The sequence below is a fragment of the Penaeus vannamei genome, chromosome 23, assembly GCF_042767895.1.
Source record: "Penaeus vannamei isolate JL-2024 chromosome 23, ASM4276789v1, whole genome shotgun sequence".
In the NCBI taxonomy this organism is placed as follows: Eukaryota; Metazoa; Arthropoda; class Malacostraca; order Decapoda; family Penaeidae; genus Penaeus; species Penaeus vannamei.
Window position 1 is genome coordinate 2,108,766 of NC_091571.1, and position 21,112 is coordinate 2,129,877.

Genomic DNA, 21,112 nt, shown 5'->3' on the forward strand with positions numbered 1-21,112 from the left:
AACTTAACAGTATCTGAAAAAGAACTGTCTGAAGCTTTAATGACAATCACAAACAAAAAATTAATTGCTCCAGCTTACATAAAAGAAAGATTACTGAGTGCACATAGGTTAATGAGTTGAGCAATAGACCGTGTAAAAAATACCTGGATTGTGATTGGCTTGTAAGGCAAAAGTTACGTAAAGAACTGCACATTTGTATACTTCTAGTAAATATTGTTATGTGAGTATGTTTAACCAACAAGTTTCAATTCACTTTGTAGAACATTTTAGATAACATTGTTACTAGATTTTTAACAAAGAGTTAGAATTTTCTTACTGTGCCATGTCCTCCGAGAAAAAGGTTCTCTACATGCATATCAGAGCTCATAATACATTATCAACCAGATTCAGCAGGAAGGTAATTTTAAATTCCTTAAAAATTCAGGCTTGAGAATAAAAGATTTTAGCTGACAGAATTTAAACTATACTTGTCAGAGCTGAATTTTGCTGTTTAGTACATCCTAAAGTAAAATCACTTTGATCACAAGAAAAAATACACAAGGCAAGCAAGGTGTTAATCTAGAACAGTGAAAGAGCAAAAGCTATGCGCACTCATAATTACACCTGAAATCTCCCTGTTAATATCACAGCTATATTCTGAGGTTTGTAATGAATGAATTGAAAGAAAATACAAGTCCACGCAATAGTTTGTAGGATGATCTACGTACATCATAAAGGGTATATGGAAGTGATAAATCTAACAAAGCAAAACAACAGTAGCTGTAATATGACAGTTTTTCATAGTTCTAATTGTAACATGGAACTTCTTTTTGACTTTTCTATTTAACGAATCCTAAGCCACATCAGTCTGTGTTAAATCATACCATAGAGGTTCAATTAGCAAAATTACTAAAAGCAAAAATAAGGTAATCTGTTATTCTGTTGTTGTTGCTGTTTGTAAAATCATTCCTGTATTGTGAACATTATTTCCATTCTGAAATTACAAATGTTCAATATGACCATTACCAGCCATAATCAAAGTCCACCATTATCAAATAGAGAGAGAAATGTTCATGGTTCTAAGAAAAACAAATGAACCATTTTTTATATTACATATAAATCATGACTAATTTGCACAAGTAGGAAGGGAAGTGCATATGAAACATATATAATAATAAAACTTTGTAAAGACACATACACAAGCATACAGTATATATATCAGGACATTAAGAAATAAAAGACAAAATATTCACAGACTTTATTGAATAATTTGTTATTATTCTACTATATACAAAGTAAATTACAAACATAACTACACACAGAAAGTTCTGAATGGTAACATAGGTACATATCTTGTGGAATGTGGGCTCGTATTTGCATAAGCTCCTAAACACAGGTCCAGGTAAAGAAAGGTCTCACCAGCCATACCTGATGTTTAACAACAACAAAAATTCACAGTTAATATTCATTTTTGCTGGTATTTTTTCCTTTTTTCTTCCTTATGATTTGGAAATCAAGAGAAGGATCACTTTCCTAGGCAGATGGTACGGAGTATTAGGGGACCTACAAAAATAAGACATGTATTGAATAACTATCATCTCATTCAGCCAAGTTCCATGTTGCCTACTTATGAGGTGATCCAATGATCACAAGAAAATTCTTTCCTTCAACATTTATTTGTATAACAAATCATTTTTTTCTTCTCTTCTGAAGACATCATTTTCTTATTAATTTAAATGGATTTCCAGTGTTATTACACAAATGGTTGATATAGAGTGATGGCAGGGTATGGTACGGGAAGGGGCCAGAGCTACCACAATTATTATTGTTTGAGGTCAGGACAGCAGGTACGACAGATCCTTCATTCCCTAACAACTGGAGACACAAACAAAAAAATGATTCTGACAACAAGAAGTTTGAACTGACATTGTGTACAATATAGCTGGCATCTTGAAACATACGCAGGAATCACACATAAAAATTTCCTGTCTTATTTACCCATTCCATGTATAAAAAAAAAAAAAAGTTTCATTTCACTCCAGTGCCAAGGGTAACATCTAAAAGTATATTGTGCAATACACACATTTCAGAAGACAGTCATTAGTTTTTTTTTATATATATATATCAGAAAACTTGAGCCCATTTCATTTTTTCCCCTAATAAAATCATTTCCTATGTCATTCGATGTTCATGGTCTATATAAAAAAGAGAAAAAAAGGCACGCCATTCCGTATGACCCCAACGGAAACCAATTCTTCTGTTTATCACCAGAGCACCATCATGCATCTGTGCATCAGTGCTTGACTAGGGTTTAAAAGGGATGACCAAGTTCACAAGCTACACAGAATATTAGTCATAAGGGGGACCAGATAGACTGGTATAAGTGTAGGTCAACAATAAAATATCATTCTTGAATAGTCCTAAGTAGAAATATAGCTCCAAATAAGTTGTCAATTTTAGTGTATATCTGGCTAGTATCGTCAATGTCCTAGTCAAATTCCTATCTGCCTTGTTCATCAATAATAACAAACATACGATTCATCCTATACACAGCTACTTTAAATGATTCACACACTCCATGGCACATATGAAGGACTTATTACCACTTATTTTCAAAGTTATCATGAAAGGATACAAGTTTTGTTTTTTCAATTTTTCTTCTTTGCATTTTCATTAAAAGAAAACTTTTGGACTATGCCCTTTAAAACTGTCTATTGATTTTTTTTCGTTCATACAGTAGTGTCTGAGGTTCTAGTCATCTAAAGATCTAAGTGTTATTAAAACATAAATTTAATAGGATATATAACTGACTTGCTCTTCTTTAGTATCACTATCCATCTGCAAGTTATAAATAAATGCAGTAACAATACTAAACACAATACAATCAAAATGACTAAACAATATTCTCTGCTTGGAATGTGCAGTTGTCTATTTGACTGAACAAATTATTTCTTTGGATCAAGCAAAAAGTAGAAATGAATGTACAAATTCATACCATCCTGCATAGTACAACGCTACACATCATGTAAGAATAAGAATACAGATCATGAATCATGCTCGACTTTCAAAGCACTGAATCTGAAAAATCCCTTCACAAGCTATATTAAAATAAAAGGCTATTCACTGTAAGTAATAATTTACATCTCCTGAAAATAAAAAGCTGAAATGTATCTTTATAGAAGCTAAGTAAATTCAAAAGTGAAATGAACATGGGAATACTGTTTTACACTGGCCGCATGATCTCTATCAAGCAAGAGACCAAATTAGGTTTATATAAATGCAAACAATAGATGATTTAATGGGACTCCTTCTTCCAAACGTAATCACTGATGGAAAGTTGAGACAGTGTGCTTTAACTGAATAATAATTCCTAACATAAGATCCTATATGCTGTGTACAAAAATCCCTCCATACATTTGGATGCTCACTGTCAAAAACTAGTTTCATAAGTTAGCAAATAGTAGTGAATTATTTTTCAGTTGATGTTTCAGAGTGGTCAGTTCTTAATATTTGAATAAAAGAATGTTATTTGCTATGCTTTCTGTAAGTCAACACTCATTCAAACTTAAATTAATTCATTCTTACAGTAATGACTCTCAAGGATGACCTGTACTTTTCACCTATGTAATGAAAAATGTTCCTTTAATCTTCAATAATTAAAATCAAATAATATGTACATTGACTAAGAAAATACATAAAGACATTTAACACAGTAAAATGTTCTACAAACAACAAAATTATATTTCTAATCTTTACTATATAATCAAATAACCGTAACTGATACTCCTTTTATATGTAAACTTGCGATCCTTTTTATTCGACTGGGAGTTATTTGGGGGAAGAATTACCGCAACCTTGCACTTGTTCCGATGGATCACAGGCGTTGAGCTATTATATTTAAAAGAAATCTAAAATTTCCTTGGAAAATTAGGGTTGATTATTATTATTATTTTTTTTTTTACTTTTTGTCACTTTTTTCAATACTTTCTAAAACTGTATCCTCCATACTTTCTAAGAGAGTTAACAGTTACACCATATTAATAAGTTTCTGGAAGCATCTTTGCTATTATTTCTCCCCACTTGGCAGCTTTACACTGAAAAGCCAATTCTGAAACCACAACCTGTGCACCTTTCTATAGTCCATGTGTTGATAAACATGCAACTTTCCCCTTGTTCCCTCCCTTCCTCTACCCCTCCACTCCCCTCCCTCCCTTCCTCTACCCCTCCACTCCCCTCCCTCCCTTCATCTACCCCTCTGCTCCCTCCCTTCCTATCCCTTCCCCTCCCTCCCTATCTCCCTCCCTCCCTCCCCCTATCCCAGTGGGGGTGTATGTGAAGACTAGTATGATAAAGTGAATTCTTTTTCTCTCTGTGGTTTCAGAATTGATGCCCAAGATACTAGACAGAGGTGGAGGTTCCCTCACTGAGGTTGATGCTATCTCTTGTCAAACACAACTGGCTTGTACTCTCCTCCTGACTTCAGACTTAGACCTCCTAGAGCTGCGGTTCCATCGCGGCCAATGTAGAGCTGAAGGCCAGAAGCTGTAACAAGAAATACAAGACTTAATTAGGGAAAAGTGTTCACAGTGAAAAGTAATAAATAGTAAAAAATAGTAAAAACAATAATAAGAATAATGCTAATTCAAAAACACACTACAAGCTTTACAATATTAACATCTACCTCAATACAAGGGGAAATTACAGTAACAAAAGCAGAAACAACAATGAACCTGTTTAAAAGTAGTAATTATTAAGTTTCTAATCATCACTTTTATTATCATCACCATTCATTCTGGAAATCAAGTTAGAGCTCAAATACCCTCTTTTGCAAGAGCAGAACAAAGAAAAAGAAAAGAGAGAGAGAGAGAAAAAAAAAACATTTTCTTGCTGCTTGTGACTGCTATATACATATCAGAAATTTCAATAGCACCAAATGTAAATGTCAATGTCACCTTCACATGTATAAAGTAATCAGTTAATTAACCAACCATTTAATCAACTGATCTTTTACCAATAAAGTTTAGCCAAAAGTGGACACTCCTCATCATCCTACCCATCACCTAAACGCTACTCATATTCCTGGTCTGAAATAATACAGTTTAGCATGTGCTATTTCCCTATACACTTTTATTGAAATATCAACTTTCAGAATTCGTCTCCAAGCCTTTATCCACCAACAACACACCTGCCAAAGCTAATTCTATCCAAATGAACATACTCTTTTATCTTGATCCACTTCGACTCTAAAATATTGCTTTCATCAAAACTTTATCCCTATAATCTGTGTAGGGTTTATTGTGAACAAGTTGTAAACAAAACAGTCATGGGAAGACATGGGAAACATGAAAAGGCCTTCAACTAAGCAATTTCGTTGACCAGACTTACATTACCCAGCTTGAAATAAAAATGTATTCATAGGTGAAAGGCCTGTCAAACAACTAACTATTTCTGTATGAAGTCACACTACAAATTCCTGTCAAGATCCATCTGAAATCTTGTCAAGCAACTGGATAAAGGCAAATAACTGTAAATATTATACAAATATTAACATGTATATGGTAACATGGCATACCTTCTAACCTTGACCTTTACTTTATTTTGAATACAAAATAACAAGACCAGATCAATGTAATTCAACCTAAAGTAATGAAATTAGCCAAGGTACAGATCTGAAGTATGCAACAACTCGTATAAGAAAAGTAGGCCTGACCAACAACTTGCAAAAGATCAAGGATCTAGGCACTGGGAAATTACACAGCAGAGAGTAAAATAACTGAGTTCCTGATTCCAACATTTTGTCATACATTACAAAATTTTGGTTTGCATAACTTTAACTTAGAACTGCTGGAGAGACATCCTGTGCTTTCCTAAACACAGTAACAGCATTTCTCATTAAAGTCTGAGGTAAAATCTTATATACTGAGGAAACAGGATGTGGATGCTTCTTTCTGTCATGAAATAGGTTCAGCAGGCTTTATTGATATTTATCTTAAAACACTTTATTTTACAGATCTTCAAGTCCCTCATAAAACACAAAACGATTAAATCTGCATAACAATAAGTTTGTAAAAGCCTTTCAACATTGATAGTAATTTCTGTATGAAATCAAAACTTGGGCTGCTCCCCACTACACAAGTTTTGGATGCAGGAAATCATTTAAGTTAGACATGTTATTGTTTTTCCCAAAGGCAAAAAGTTGATTTCTACAGGGAAAAGTAAGAACAAAGTCAGAGGCTGATATTACTGCATAAATATACAATCACAAGAGTTAGATATTCTATTACATTATTTTCTTTCTATTTCATCTTTCTCATTGTTTTATTCTTCTGTTCTCATACCTGATAGCTCTTAGGCCAGTCACTCAATGATATTAATCTATTTTCACTAGCTTAACCCGTTGGATCCGGGTGCCTCATGGCGTGCATTTGGACCAAAGTCCGTGTATTGGGCTTATTGAGTGGTGACTCTCCCAGGTGTGTGGCTTGTTGGCCTGGCCCACACAAACACTCACACACAGTATCAAGATTCCTTCCATCCTCTTTGAAATACTACTAGCTCTTATTTTGCATTTTTTGTTGTTCTCCTATATTCCAAGATCTATATTTGTCTGTTATAGTATATCAAGATGGCAATAGCCTATTTTCGTTAAGCAAAATAGGTTCCTGAGCAGGGAAATATTATCCTCCCTGAAGCTGGTGCTCTTCTAGGCATGGCTCACAGGCATGACATTCCATCCCTTATTTACTGCTGGAAATAATGAAAGGCTCACCGAGTCCGATCTCCCTCCAAGAGTTTTGTGAACTCAAGATGTCCCTGTTATCTGCCATATGGCAACAATATCTCATGATGCCATGTTCCTGTCACCCTGGCCCTCAGCTAAATTTTTCTCAAGTGACAAATTCCTGTCAACCATCCCTCACCCAAATTTCTTTAATGACAAGATATCCCCTTCCCCCAGATCGAACCAGCTGAAATCCGTATCCCTTCTGCATAAAGTAACTCTCTATTTTAGATATTCATTTGATGACAGGTCTCAAATTCACTTCACTGACTCAAAGTCTGTCTCTCTCACTCATTTACAAATTCATTGACTCATTCAGTATTCTAAGTTTTTTTCCTTTTTGGCAACAGCTTAAAAGCTTTCGCAAAATTATTCAACAAAATGATTCCCTTTTCTTTGAAACCTTAGACATGTGTCTCAAAATCAATATATAACTTGCAAAACAACCATTTGGTTTAAGACATTACTTGCTGCTATCATGTCTAAATTACAAAACTTTTAAGAAATTATTCTTAGCCTGCAGTATTCAGAAAATGTTCTTTGTATACAGAGTTTGAAAAAGAAGACAATTATAGCCAGTATTATCAGTGAGAAAGCTTGGTAGTACTGTCTAACTTTAGTTCATAAAATAATGGTAGTTTTTCTTTGTGATCAACTATGCAAATGATTTTACATTACTACTTTCATTATGTGAGTTTATAGATTAAAGAAATGGTTTTGTTTATTATTTAAAAAATATTCTTCATAGCCATATCTCCTTAAAGCATGAATAGCTTTCATCCTGGAAGAAAAGAAAAGAAGAAAGAAAAATGTAGATTTAAGAAGCTAAAGCTCTTACTTTCAGCAGAATCATCAGGCTTCAGTTCTTCAATCTTTGTCACTTGGAATACTTGATTGATTATATCGTTGGTGTCAACTCTCGTAGCATCTACTCTTGATTCCTTATTAGCCTCTGTTCCTGTATTTTTGGTTCGGCCGGTAGTTGCTCGTTCCAAGGAGCCGCCATCACTGATGCCCCCTGAACCTGCACTGCCACTCCTGCAAAATGAAAGCTTTTTAGATAACCTGCACATTATAAAAAAATATAATAATAATAACTTAACAATAAAACAATAAATAGGTAATTACTAAATAAATTAACTGGAATAGGGATAATAAAACAGACAAAAGGAAGATATTTAGGGAAAAACAATAAATATAATCAAATAGCCTTAAACTGGAATGTCAAAGCTTTGATGTGTTCTATTGAGCAAACATATTACTAAATACTTTAATGAAGGCATGGTTAAAAATCCCCATTGGCTTAACAATCTCTGCAATACTTTCCTGCAATATAACAAGAATATTTCATACTACTTGAATATTACCCATACTAATCTAAGTGTAAAGAAAATCTATAAGAGAAATTTTCCATCAGTGATCAAGCATACCTGCACCTCAATCACTCATATTACCAAGGGCAAGTGTATCACCAAGATGAGCAGTGGAAGGGCATTTTAGAATACAGGGGGGAGGGGATGGCAACATCGAGTTCCTAAATACATTTGTTAGGTGTTAAAATGAGGAGGGAGAGGGTATCACAGAAGACTGAGGGGTCAAGGCTCTCTGGTGGCACACCTGCTCAAAAAAGTCAAATTACAAATGAAGCTCATTCACGCAACCGATACAAGTTCTGGATTATTCAACTGATGTTTACCCTTTCCAAAGATCATAGGAAAAATATCAACTATGCTAACCTGGTTTCTACAGAGGAGTCAGTGGAAGCATGCAAACTAGAAGTCTCACTATGCAATGCTAGTGCTGATAGTGTTGTGTGTAAGGCACTCATAGGCCATGCATGATGCTGTGGTGACTGTACAAAGGTCTGAGGGCTGTCTGTTAGGTCTGGGCTTATGCTACTCGACACAGAGCCACCACGAGTCCCAGACGATGACAGTGACACCAGCGATGGAGTTGACCCTCCCAGAATAGTGGAGAGCTCCCCGTACAGGTACAAACTCGGCCGTGTCTGTTTCGAAGGAGGGGTCTCGCACAGGGAATTAGAGTCAGGAGGACGCAAGTGAAACTGAGCGGTGGGCTTAGAAGGAGGCAGGCCCTTTGGGTGCGGATAGTGGAAGGGGTGAGTGTAAACATGCTCTGATATGCTAGCACCACTAGGAGCATACACACGGAAACTGCTCGGCCTGGAGGGAAGTATCATAAGACCAAGAGGTTAGTGAAGCAAAGCTGGAAGCCGTCATAGAAGAATGATTAGACTAAAAACAGGTTAATAAATTGCATAAATGAATACTTGCATAAAATGAATACAGATACTTGTATCTTAACTAATCTAGCAAGCTAAAAATGAAATAGTACATGCACAAGAAAATTTAAGAAAGTTTAATACATTAGGAAAAAAAAAAAAAAAGAGAAAAAAAAGAAAACACTTTGGCACATCTGCCACTAACCAAAATAATTACCTGATATGTCCTGACTTATCTGACTGGGAGTTGATAGAAGCATAGCCCGAGGCGTGAGAGCCATGGCTAGTGTTGGAGGAGTTGCGGGAGTGACCTGGCACCTCTGCCCCCCACCCTTCGCCCTCCTCGCTCTCGCCAAACACCTCTGCAACGACAGGGCCAAGAAGGTCAGTGGTAGGCATAGCGTTCCCAGACAATGTGGAGTTTTAATACACTTTTTTTTTTACCTCATTTACTCTTTTTCTCTTTAATTTTCTCAATGTTACACTCACTCACTCACTCTCTCTATCTTTTGCTCCCTAACCCTCACACATGCTCATACTCTCACTTTCACACACACACTCTCTCACTCTCACTTCTACTCATACTCATACTCACTCTCTCTCTCTCTCACTATCACTCTTAAACTGTGTGTGTGTGTGTGTGTGTGTGTGTGTGTGTGTGTGTGTGTGTGTGTGTGTGTGTGTGTGTGTGTGTGTGTGTGTGTGTGTGTGTGTGTGTGTGTGTGTGTGTGTGTGTGTGTGAGTATGTGTGTGTGTGTGTGTGAGTATGTGTGTGTGTGTGTGTGAGTATGCGTGTGTGTGGGAGTATGCGTGTGTGTGTGTGTGAGTATGCGTGTGTGTGTGTGTGAGTATGCGTGTGTGTGTGTGTGGGAGTATGCGTGTGTGTGTGTGTGAGTATGCGTGTGTGTGGGAGTATGCGTGTGTGTGTGTGGGAGTATGCGTGTGTGTGTGTGGGAGTATGTGTGTGTGTGTGTGTATGAGTATGTGAGTGTGAGTGTGAGTGTGTGTGTGTGTATGTATGCGAGTATGCGTGTGTGTGTATGAGTATGTGAGTGTGAGTGTGTGTGTGTGTGTGTGTGTATGTAAGTATGCGAGTATGCGTGTGTGTGTGTGTGAGTATGCGAGTATGCGTGTGAGTATGTGAGTGTGTGTGTGTGAGTATGCGTGTGTGTGTGTGTGTGAGTATGCGTGTGTGTGTGTGTGAGTATGCGTGTGTGTGTGTGTGTGAGTATGCGTGTGTGTGTGAGTATGCGTATGCGTGTGTGAGTATGCGTATGTGTGTGAGTATACGTACGCGTGTGCGTGTGTACGTGCGCGTTTCCATAACCCTATGGGCGTTACGCGTTCATCTACCTACCCCCCCCCAACCCACCCACCCCCCCACACACACAGAACGAAGAGCGCGGCGGAAGAACTGACCTTTGACCTTTTTGGTGAGCGAGTCGTAGCCCGAAGAGGTGAGGGAGGCGAGGGAGCCCGACGTGGGCCTACTCGGCGGCACTTCCTCGGCGCCCACGTCGTTGGCCGGCTGGTACCGCGTCCCCCGGGAGGGCTGGCTGCAAACGACACGACCCTGCTTTAGTACGCGGCCACTGACAAGGGCTTAGCCGGGCAGACATCTTTGAATGGCGGGGGAGGCTGGGTCAGTAGCAACTCGAGGGGGTGTCATGGGGTCTATTTTGATGATTATTCAATTAAAATACAACCATTAAAGTCATTATTTTCCATCCTTTTTGAAAATCGAAAAGACCAAACTGATCGACCACATTCACAAAGCATCCGTAACTAGTGTGACGTCATCAAAATAAACAGACGCCATGACACCTCGCTTTGCTCCTGATCTAGCCTTTCCCTCTGAATGACCAAGGAAATCCATAAGCGAATCATTTTTCTTGTCTCGTGGCATCAAAGCTCACCAAAAGTATGATAGACTTGACGTTCTATATCAAACAATGATAATAAAAACTATTCCATGATATCTATACCATATAACAACAGCAAAGGCTTCACAAAATATAATTCAAGAAGCCAATAAAAACTCGGGTTCAGTTCCGGACCCAATTACGTAATCCGTGGCCAAAAAAAGATGATATTAATAAAAATAAAATAAAAGATAGGACAGGAAACGTGAGGTAAGTAGTAAATTAATCGAAATGGAAATTAATCAGTGAATAAAGCGAATAAAAAAATGAAAAGAGGAAACTGAAAAAAGACTTAATAATAGGGGAAATATCAAAACCTACAAAAATCGAGGACAGTGATAAACGAAAAAAATCTAAATGAAAAAAAAAATCAAGCAATCCTAAAAACGAAGAAATCTACAAACAAACAAACAAACAACCCCCATAAAAAGAAGAGAGAGAGAGAGAAAGAGAGAGAGAGAGAGAGAGAGAGAGAGAGAGAGAGAGAGAGAGAGAGAGAGAGAGAGAGAGAGAGAGAGAGAGAGAGAGAGAGAGAGAGAGAGAGAGAGAGAGAGAGAGAGAGAAAGAGAGAAAGAGAGAAAGAGAAAGAGAAAGAGAAAGAGAAAGAAAGAAAGAGAGAGAGCGAGCGAGCGAGCGAGAAAGAGCACGTTAAACCCCGCCCCGCCCCCTCGACCCCTCGCCTCGCCTCCCAAAACTCCCGACCCCCCAAAAAACTCACGCCTTGAAGCACGGGTCCCCGGAGAGCAGCGTCATGTCCACGGTGACCTTCAGCATGGAGTTGTGGAGCCTGTGCTTGGAGTCGTAGGCCTCCAGCAGGTACCTCTGCGAGCCGCCCGACCCCGCGAACTCGGCCAGGTTCACGTCGGCGTAGCCCAGCTTCTGGAAGGACTTGCCGCCGCGGACCTCCTGTGGAAGGGGAAGAAGGGAGACGGTTAGGAAGGCTGGCGGTATGGGGGGATGAGTGAGTGAATAAGTGAGTGAGTGAATGAGTGAGTGAGTGAGTGAGTGAGTGAGTGAGTGAGTGAGTGAGTGAGTGAGTGAGCGAGTGAGTAGGAGACTGTGCGTGAGTGAGTGGGAGACTGTGAGTGAGTGAGTGGGTGACTGTGAGTGAGTGAGTGAGCGAAGGAGTGAATGAATGGACCGACTAATATACAGAAGATAGTGTGAGTCACAGATCGCTCTATCACTAAATATTTTTTTTTTTTTGTAAATCCTTATCTTTCTGATATAAAATACTATATAAAGAGCTATTACGTTAAAATGAATAAAATATACATATTCTAACCAAAACAAAGGTTTATTAATGCATTGCAGCATACTAGTTCACGGAATAATCTCCTTACACACACACACACACACACACACACACACACACACACACACACACACACACACACACACACACACACACTTGTTTGCATCACCAGTTAATGCAAAATGTAAAGTACAAGCATCGCTATGAATACAAAAGGTTGATACTAAAGACACATACTCCCCAGATATAACGTTGAATAAAACAACTTAAAGACACATAATGTTGATACTGCTATTACTACTACTACTACTAAAATAATAATAATAATAATGATAATAATAATAATAATGATAACAACAACGACGACGCAGCAACCATAAGGACGGCGACGATATTGCTGCTAATGATTATGAATAACAAAACAAATAACAGCAAGAATAATAAAGTCAATAATACTGACAATAACATTAACAATACTAATAATAACAGTAACACCTATCTCAAATCACACCATCAACAACAAGACCAGTAACTCCCTAATACCTCTTTAATCATCATTGTTATCACCATTACCCTTAACATCACGACCATGGCCACGATCGCCGCGCCATCCTTATCAGCGGCCAGCCATGAAGCAGCGACCGCCCCCCCGCTTCCTCGTAAACCTGCCGCCCTGCACTCCCGGCTGCCTGCCTCCTCCCAAACGGCCGTCAGAACAATTGCGCTGCGCCTCTAATAATTCAGAACAAATGTTTACGACCTTCTCCCGCCGCCATAACCCGTGGCCTCCCCGCGCGAGACCGGCGCTTTGTGTCACGTTTTATGACAGGCCTTCTCTCTCTCCCTTCCCTCTGGCCTTCCGTCGTGCGCCGGCCATAACGGCAAAATGAAGCCCGTGGCGGGTCTGTTCCGCCCTCCTGCAGGCGCCGCCCCCACGTGCCGCTGACCGAGATTTACGGCAAATGCTGCTGCTGGAACAGCCAGTTTACGAGCCCCGATGGCCTCGCCGTGTAATTAATCGGCGAATCTACGGTGAGGAATTCGCATAAGCGTTGTAAACAAAAACAGTAAGAGACCTGAGCGTCTGATTGCTGTCATTGCCCACAGGAACTGGCGCTGCAATGCTGACACCCGCACCCCTTGCATTATCGACGTGAAACTCGACCAGAAATTTCTCCTCCAGACCAGACAAAGACTCCAAACTGGTCCTGACTTTTCCGCGCCGCCCTTTCGCCCTCGGGACTGGGTGGATCGGCCCTCATCCCCTCGTCACGATAACGGATCCTTCGGGCTCTCGCAAACCGACAGCAGTGGACGCTTTCGCCCGCGGAATGAGATAGGCCTACGTGCGAGAGGGAGGCGCCGGCGGCCCATTGCGTCAGCCGCGGCGGAGCGTGATCTCGCCGCCGCACCGACTCGTCAAAGGCGCGTTGCGTCACTCACGGCGCGGGATGTTCCTCGAGCGTCGGCGAACCTCTTGCAAAAGCCCGTGACCCGGAGATCGCTGCTGCGCCTCGCCCCCCCCCCTCGTTGCCAGGAGGATGCCACGCTCTCTCACGGCGAGAGTGACGGGCGGGCGTCCACCCACGACCGCTCCACTCGGATCGCAGTTCCCGAGGGGGTTCCCGCCGCCTTAATTGCCCTGTACTTCTCGTCCAGATGGCGACGCTAATGGCCCCAACCCTTCCGCCTCGCTCTGATGTGCACACGCGCGCGCACAGACATACGCACACGCTGGAGCCCTATCACAATAGACATTCAATTACGGGCCATCCACAGCAACCGCCGCCGCAGAGTCACAGCCGAGATACGGGCGTCATGAGCCGTCGGTGCCATTCCGCCCTCGCTCGCTGCAATGGTGCCGTGTGCAGCCACCTCGCCGCGATATAAATCTACGCGCAACGGTTGCCATCGCCATAAGAATGCAATTTCCCCTATATATCAAGACGAAAATATTGCGGGTTACCAATTCAACAACATCGATAAATAAATATCAATATAAATATACGAACACACTGTCAACAAAAATATAAATATAAGCATGAACATAAACACAAATATAAACATAAATATGAAAGATTTATAAATATATGAAAAAAAAAAAATCTGCAACGGATAAGTGTTTTCCGTTCCATGTCGGTGATGATAATGATTAGAAACACAAAGATTCTATTCAGACATGTTGCACTTTGCAGGTCTCACCAAGTGGATCTTCGTTCGACGAAAAATGTGGATGTAATGAGAGAGAGAGAGAAGGAGAGAGGGAGAAGGAGAAGGAGAGGGAGAGGGAGAGGGCGAGGGAGAGGGAGAGGGAGAGAGGGAGAGATAGAGAGAGAGGAGAGAGAGAGAGAGAGAGAGAGAGAGAGAGAGAGGGAGGGAGAGAGAGAGAGAAAGAGAGAGATTGAGAGAGAGAGAAAGAGAGAGAAAGAGAGAAAGAAAGAGAGAGAGAGAGAAAAAGAAAGAAAGAAAGAAAGAAAGAAGAGAGAGAGAAAAAAAGAAAGAAAAAAAGAAAGAAAGAGAGAATAAGAGAAAGAAAGAATAACCCCCATGTCCGTGGGCAAATCCCCCGACACGCCAAAGATCCTCCGCAGAAATCCCGGCGCCAACCAATCAGGCGAACCAATCTCCCTAATCAGCGAAGAGGCCTCCCCCCCCCCTCCGATCCCTCCCAAGACGCCCCCGGAAGCGCTCCCCGGGGCGCCCTTCTTGGGGGGGGGGGGTGATCCACGGCGGGAACATTCGGATTCACTTAGGCGATTTCTCTCTCTCTCTCTCTATCTATCTATCTATCTCCCTCTTTCACTCTTCTCTCTCTCTCTCTCTCTCTTCCTCTTTCTTTCTCTCTTTTTCTCTCTCTCTTTTCCTCTTTCTCTCTCTCTCTCTCTTTTCCTCTTTCTCTCTCTTTTCCTCTTTCTCTCTCTCTTTTTCCTCTTTCTCTCTCTCTCTCTATCTTTCTCTCTCTCTCTCTCTCTCTCTCTCTCTTTCTCTTTCTCTTTCTCTTTCTCTTTCTCTCTCTCTCTCTCTCTCTCTCTCTCTCTCTCTCTCTCTCTCTGTCTCTCTCTGTCTCTCTCTCGCTCTCTCTCTCTCTCTCTCTCTTTTCCTCTTTCTTTTTTTCTTTCTTTCGTTCTCTGTCTCTCTCTCTCTCTCTCTCTCTCATTCCCTCCCTCCTTCCTGCCAGCCGGTTTGCATGCCTAAAAATAAAGAAGTCTTATAATTTGCGACGTTCCACGATGCGTCGTCGTGCGCAACATGCAGATGAGTCAGACGCCTGGCTAATAACAGGCCATACGCACAGCTAAACCAAATGTGCTTAACCCGTTGTGCATTCGCTCCACGCACGCAAGCACGCACGCAGGCACTCAGGCAGCCTTATGCCAACACCCCCACCCCTTCCGCCCTATTCCCCGCCACCATCAAACGCATCCCATTACTTATTCATCTTCAAGAGTGCGGTACTCACTACGGCGCCCCCGTGAGTAAGCGTCGCAGAGTGCAGTTCTGTTGCTCCGAAGTCGCCTCCCCCCCCCCCCCCGTCGGCGTCCGAGTGCAGCTGCACCCGTTTACGTGTGCATACTATGAGGCGCACACGCAATCACTGACTGCGGCAACAAAGTATCTGCGCACGCACACACGAACGCACGGATGCACTTTTTGCATACATGTATATATGCTGTGTCTGTATATATGCGTGTTTAGATGTTTACATGCATAGCTATATGGATATATACGTACATACACATACATATGCAGATAAACAAACAAATATAGAAAAAAACACAGACGACACCTTTCCAATGAGGATATAAGGGTTATCAGCACACAAATAATAACACTGATTTCACGCGTGTGGGGGGGGGGGGGAGAAGGAATAAGAGGAGGAGGAGGAGGAGGAGGAGGAGGAGGAGGAGGAGGAGGAGGAGGAGAAGAAGAAGAAGAAGGAATAGGAGGAGGAGGACGACGACGAAGTAGTAGTAAAAGAAGTAGAAGAAGAAGAGGGTGACAGGAGGAATAAGAGGAACGATAGGAGGAAGAGGAGGAGAAGCACTGGTAGGGGAAGGAGGAATAAGAGGAACAAGAAGAGAACGAGGAAGAACAGAAGGAGAAGGGGGAATAAGAGAAAGAGGGAGGAGGAGGAACGGGAGGGTAAAGAGCAATAAGAGGAACCGGAGAAAGAGAAGGAGAAGGGGGAATAAGAGAAAGAGGGAGGAGGAGGAACGTCAGGAGAAAGAGCAATAAGAGGAACAGGAGACGGAGAAAGAGAAAGAGAAACAGAAAGGGGAATGGGGGAACAAGAGGAACAAGAGGAGGAGTACGAATAGGAGGAAGAGGAGGAGGAGGAGGAGGCGCCTCCCCGGCCTCCTCTCCATTCACGGCCACCTGCGTTACCTGATCGGCCAGTCGGACGCGCCCGGGGATCTGATGTCAGCCGAAGGTCGCGTGTGCTATGTTATGCGGGGGGTGTTGAGAGGGAGGGGGGAGGGAGGGAGAGGGAGAGGGAGAGGGAGAGGGAGAGGGGAGAGGACTGAGGGAGAGGGAGAGGGAGAGGGAGAGGGAGAGGGAGAGGACTGAGGGAGAGGGAGAGGGAGAGGGAGAGGGAAAGGAAGGGAGAAGGGGAGGGGGAGAGGACAGAGGACAGAGGGAGAGGGAAAAGGGAAGGGATAAGGGAGGGGAAGGGGATAGATAGAGGGGGAGGGGAAGGTGGGAAGAGGGAGAAGGGGAGGGAAGAGGGAAGAATGGGAGGGGAGAGGGTGGGGGAGGTGAAGGGGGAGAGGGAGGGAGAAGGAGAGAGAGAGAGGGGGGATATAAAGAGAAATGTGTGTGTGTGTGTGTGTGTGTGTGTGTGTGTGTGTGTGTGTGTGTGTGTGTGTGTGTGTGTGTGTGTGTGTGTGTGTGTGTGTGTGTGTGTCCCGCAACATATTTACTCAGCCATCCGAAAGGAAAGTCCCTCAATCGTAATAACTTTTCTAAGCTGGCAGAATCTCACTTACCAGAGCTTGCCCGGGGAGAGTAGGGGAAGGGGGGAAGGGAGAGAGGAAGAGAGGAAGAGGGAGAGGGAGGGAGGGAGGAGGGGAGGGAGGAGGAGGGGGGGAGGGAGGGAGAGAGAAGAGAGAGGAGAGGGAGAGAGAGAGAGAGAGAGAGAGAGAGAGAGAGAGAGAGAGAGAGAGAGTGAGTGAGAGAGAGAGAGAGAGAGAGAGAGAGAGAGAGAGAGAGAGAAAGAGAGAGAGAGAGAGAATGAGAGTGAGTGAGAGTGAGAGTGAGAGAAAGAAAGAAAGAAAGAGTGAGAGAAAGAAAGAAAGAAAGAAAGAGCGTGAGAAAGAGAAAGAGAGAGAAATAGAGAGAGAAAGAAGAGAAGAGAAAGAAGAGAAAGAAAGAGAGAGAAAGAGAGAGAAAGAGAGAAGAGAAAGAAGAGAAGAGAGTGAGAGAGTGAGAGAGTGAGGGAGTGAGAGAGAGAGAAAGAGAGAACAGAAAAAAACGAAGCAAGGAGCGACCGCTTGCCCCAACCCATCACCTCTCTCCTGCCTCCTTTCAATGCGCGGAAGGACAGGCCGAATATCCTGCGGTTGCGTCATGCCCCCGACACACGCTTGGGGGAGGAGGAGGAGGAGGAGGGAGAGGAGCAGGAGGGAGATGAAGAGGGAGAGGAGCAGGAGGGAGATGAAGAGGGAGAGGAGCAGGAGGGAGATGAAGAGGGAGAGGAGCAGGAGGGAGATGAAGAGGGAGAGGAGCAGGAGGGAGATGAAGAGGAGAGGAGCAGGAGGGAGATGAAGCGGGAGAGGAGCAGGCGGGAGATGAAGAGGGAGAGGAGCAGGAGGGAGATGAAGAGGGAGAGGAGCAGGAGGGAGATGAAGAGGGAGATGGGGAAGAGGAGGAGGAAGAAGGAGGGAGGAAGAGGAGGAGGAGGGCGATGAGGAAGAGGGAGATGAGGAATAGGAGGAAGAAGGAAGGAGGAGGACATCAGGCAGACTTCACGACACGAGAGACATATCGCGAGAATATGGAGAAACCAAGCACTGTAAGAAGAAGCAATAACTGCAGAGGCGAGAAAGTGTCGCCCCCTCCCCTCACCCCCTTCCCCCCCCCCGGCACACGAACACGAACAACTCGCCAACAGTGACCTCCCACCCAATCCCTCGTTCACCGCTGGCTTCTCCCTCGCCAACAGTCACGGCCTCTGCGCGTGTATCCTCCGAAACGTCCTTGCGCGCGGGGGGGGGGGGGGGGGGGGGGCCGGCGGTGGTGCGCATCCTAGGTGAAGGTGAACGCGCTGGAGACAGGAGACTTGGGGAGAAATTGGGGATGAGGAGATTAGGGAAGGATTGGGAGGTGAAGGTGAACGCGCTGGAGACAGGAGACTTGGGGAGAAATTGGGGATGAGGAGATAAGGGAAGGATTGGGAGATGTATGAGTCTTGCAACAACCGACAACATTATCGGAATCGACGCCTTAATAATTTTTTTTCAGTAACTTATCCTCGTCCCAGCTGATGAAGTACAGAAACGCGCGAACATAGGCCTACATACATCCAAATCCAAACATCTAGGCCAAGAACCGAGGCCGGCCCTTAGCGAGTCTCGAAGGCCAATCTTCCCCGCTGGGAGAGGATTCGCAGGATTTCCAACCGACCCGATACACTCCGGGAACTCTCCCCCTCCCTCCCCCCCCTCACCCCTGTCCGTCGGGAAGGCTGGAGCGAGGCGGCAAACCCTCGGCCTGGAGGCGAGTATTTTCACGTTCCCGAAAATAAATAAGAGGAAAATAAACAAACATAAAAATAAGCGCTAATGGTGGTGGTGACGATGATGATGATGATGGTGATGGTGATGGTGATGATGATGATGTCGATGTTGCTGATGTTGATGGTGATGATGATGATTACGACCATCCATTATCTTAAAAACATTAATAATAAATAATGATAACAGCAACAGCACAGCCCACCAACCACCACCACCGACCCGCAAACATTGATAACAAATGCAAAACCGACCTCACTCATCATTCACCAACGAGCTGGCCTCCGAGCACTCCCCCCCCCCCCCGAGCAAAGGGCAAGGCTCCCCGGGAAAGCGGCGCCCCCACGCAACACCCGAATCGAGTCCAACACCGCCGAGAGAGGAAGAGGACGCCCCGGGGGTGGGGTGGGTGGGGGGACAACGAGCCCGAGGACGTTCGAAGACGACCCCCCCCCCCCCTCCTCAAGACACGTCGCTTTCTTATTTTTTTCTTCTCTTGAAATATTCCGTCGATGAAGACAATACCCCAAGTCGTGTTTTTTTTCCCCCAATCCAATCTTCTGAAGGGAAATTATTTATCTATTTACTTATTTATCTATCTATCTTTTGCGACAACCAAAGATCGGGAAACGTTTCGCCAAAAAAAAACGTTTCCTTTCAGAAGATTGGCTTGGGGGGGAAACACGACTTCGGGTATTGTCTCCATCGACGGAATCCATCAGCTGCTAAGGAGGCTCCTTGACTCGGATCCTGTGCAGCGGCGCCAAGGGGAAGATTTCGCGGGATTGGAGACAGAACGCGGCGTTTCCTGTTGCTCGTTGGTGTCCTAATCGGCGCTCGTTGGTGTCCTAATCGGCGCTCGTTGGTGTCCTAATCGGCGCTCGTTGGTGTCCTAATCGGCGCTCGTTGGTGTCCTAATCGGCGCTCGTTGGTGTCCTAATCGGCGCTCGTTGGTGTCCTAATCGGCGCTCGTTGGTGTCCTAATCGGCGCTCGTTGGTGTCCTAATCGGCGCTCGTTGGTGTCCTAATCGGCGCTCGTTGGTGTCCTAATCGGCGCTCGTTGGTGTCCTAATCGGTATTCTTCTTAAAACCGCCTACGCTCGTTGGTGTCCTAATCGGCGGTCGTTGGTGTCCTAATCGGCGGTCGTTGGTGTCCTAATCGGCGCTCGTTGGTGTCCTAATCGGAGCTCTTTCTATACGATGATACGATGGGCTTAACTATGGTGATGGTGATGATCATGGTGGCGGTGGTGATAGTCATGCTAATGTTGATTATGAAGTTGATGATGTTGATGATTGATGTTGGTGATGATGAAGATGGTGATGATGATGATGATGGTAATTATGATGATGATGGTGATAATTGTAATTATGATGATGATGGTGATAATTGTAATTATGATGATCATTGTAATCATGATGATGGTGATCATTGTAATTATGATGATGATGGAGACGATTAACAATTAATGACAAACGAAGTACAACGACGACAAAGCAATCACAACGATGTAACAGACCCTACGGCTAAATATACTGCCTCGACCACGTAACTCCCCGCGTACTGCGTCGATCTGGAGGCCGACAAACGCGCTGACTATGCCACTTTTAGCGCTTAACAGGACTTTTACGACTTCGAAGTTTGTTTTTGGCCGATGAAATTACGAGTCGATTCCCCCGACGACTCGAGAAGCGACCTTAAAAACGACCCCCATTTTTTTTCTTTCTTTCTTTTTATTTTTTTTATTTTTTTATTCATCTCCCGACGACTCGAGAAACGACCTAAACACGACCCGCACTTCTTTCTTTCTTTCTTTTTTCTTTTTCTTTATTCATCTCCCGACGACTCGAAAAAACGACCTAAAAACGACCCGCACTTCTTTCTTTCTTTCTTTTTATTCATCTCCCGACGACTCGAAAATCGACCTAAAAACGACACGCACTTCTTTTTCTTTCTTTCTTTTTATTCATCTCCCGACGACTCGAAAAAACGACCTAAAAACGACCCGCACTTCTTTTTCTTTCTTTCTTTTTATTCATCTCCCGACGACTCGAAAAAACGACCTAAAAACGACACGCACTTCTTTTTCTTTCTTTCTTTTTATTCATCTCCCGACGACTCGAAAAAACGACCTAAAAACGACCCGCACTTCTTTTTCTTTCTTTCTTTTTATTCATCTCCCGACGACTCGAAAATCG

The 21,112-nt window shown here is 43.3% G+C and overlaps 1 protein-coding gene across 2 annotated transcripts in view; it reads right to left on the reverse strand.

Annotated features, from left to right (window-relative positions):
• Positions 1-3,916: 3,916 nt before the first annotated feature.
• Positions 3,917-21,112, reverse strand: part of LOC113829105 (early estrogen-induced gene 1 protein) — a 177,135-nt gene continuing 159,939 nt past the window's right edge. Inside the window, exons 4-9 of one of the 2 annotated variants that reach the window (XM_070137588.1) lie at positions 11,643-11,830; positions 10,422-10,558; positions 9,220-9,364; positions 8,497-8,943; positions 7,599-7,798; positions 3,917-4,521 (exon numbers count right to left, since the gene is read on the reverse strand). In XM_070137588.1, coding sequence (XP_069993689.1) covers positions 4,415-4,521; positions 7,599-7,798; positions 8,497-8,943; positions 9,220-9,364; positions 10,422-10,558; positions 11,643-11,830 — 1,224 coding nt within the window. In that variant the 3' untranslated portion in view covers positions 3,917-4,414. The remainder of the gene's footprint in view (positions 4,522-7,598; positions 7,799-8,496; positions 8,944-9,219; positions 9,365-10,421; positions 10,559-11,642; positions 11,831-21,112) is intronic. The other variant, XM_070137589.1, reaches the window with a different exon arrangement.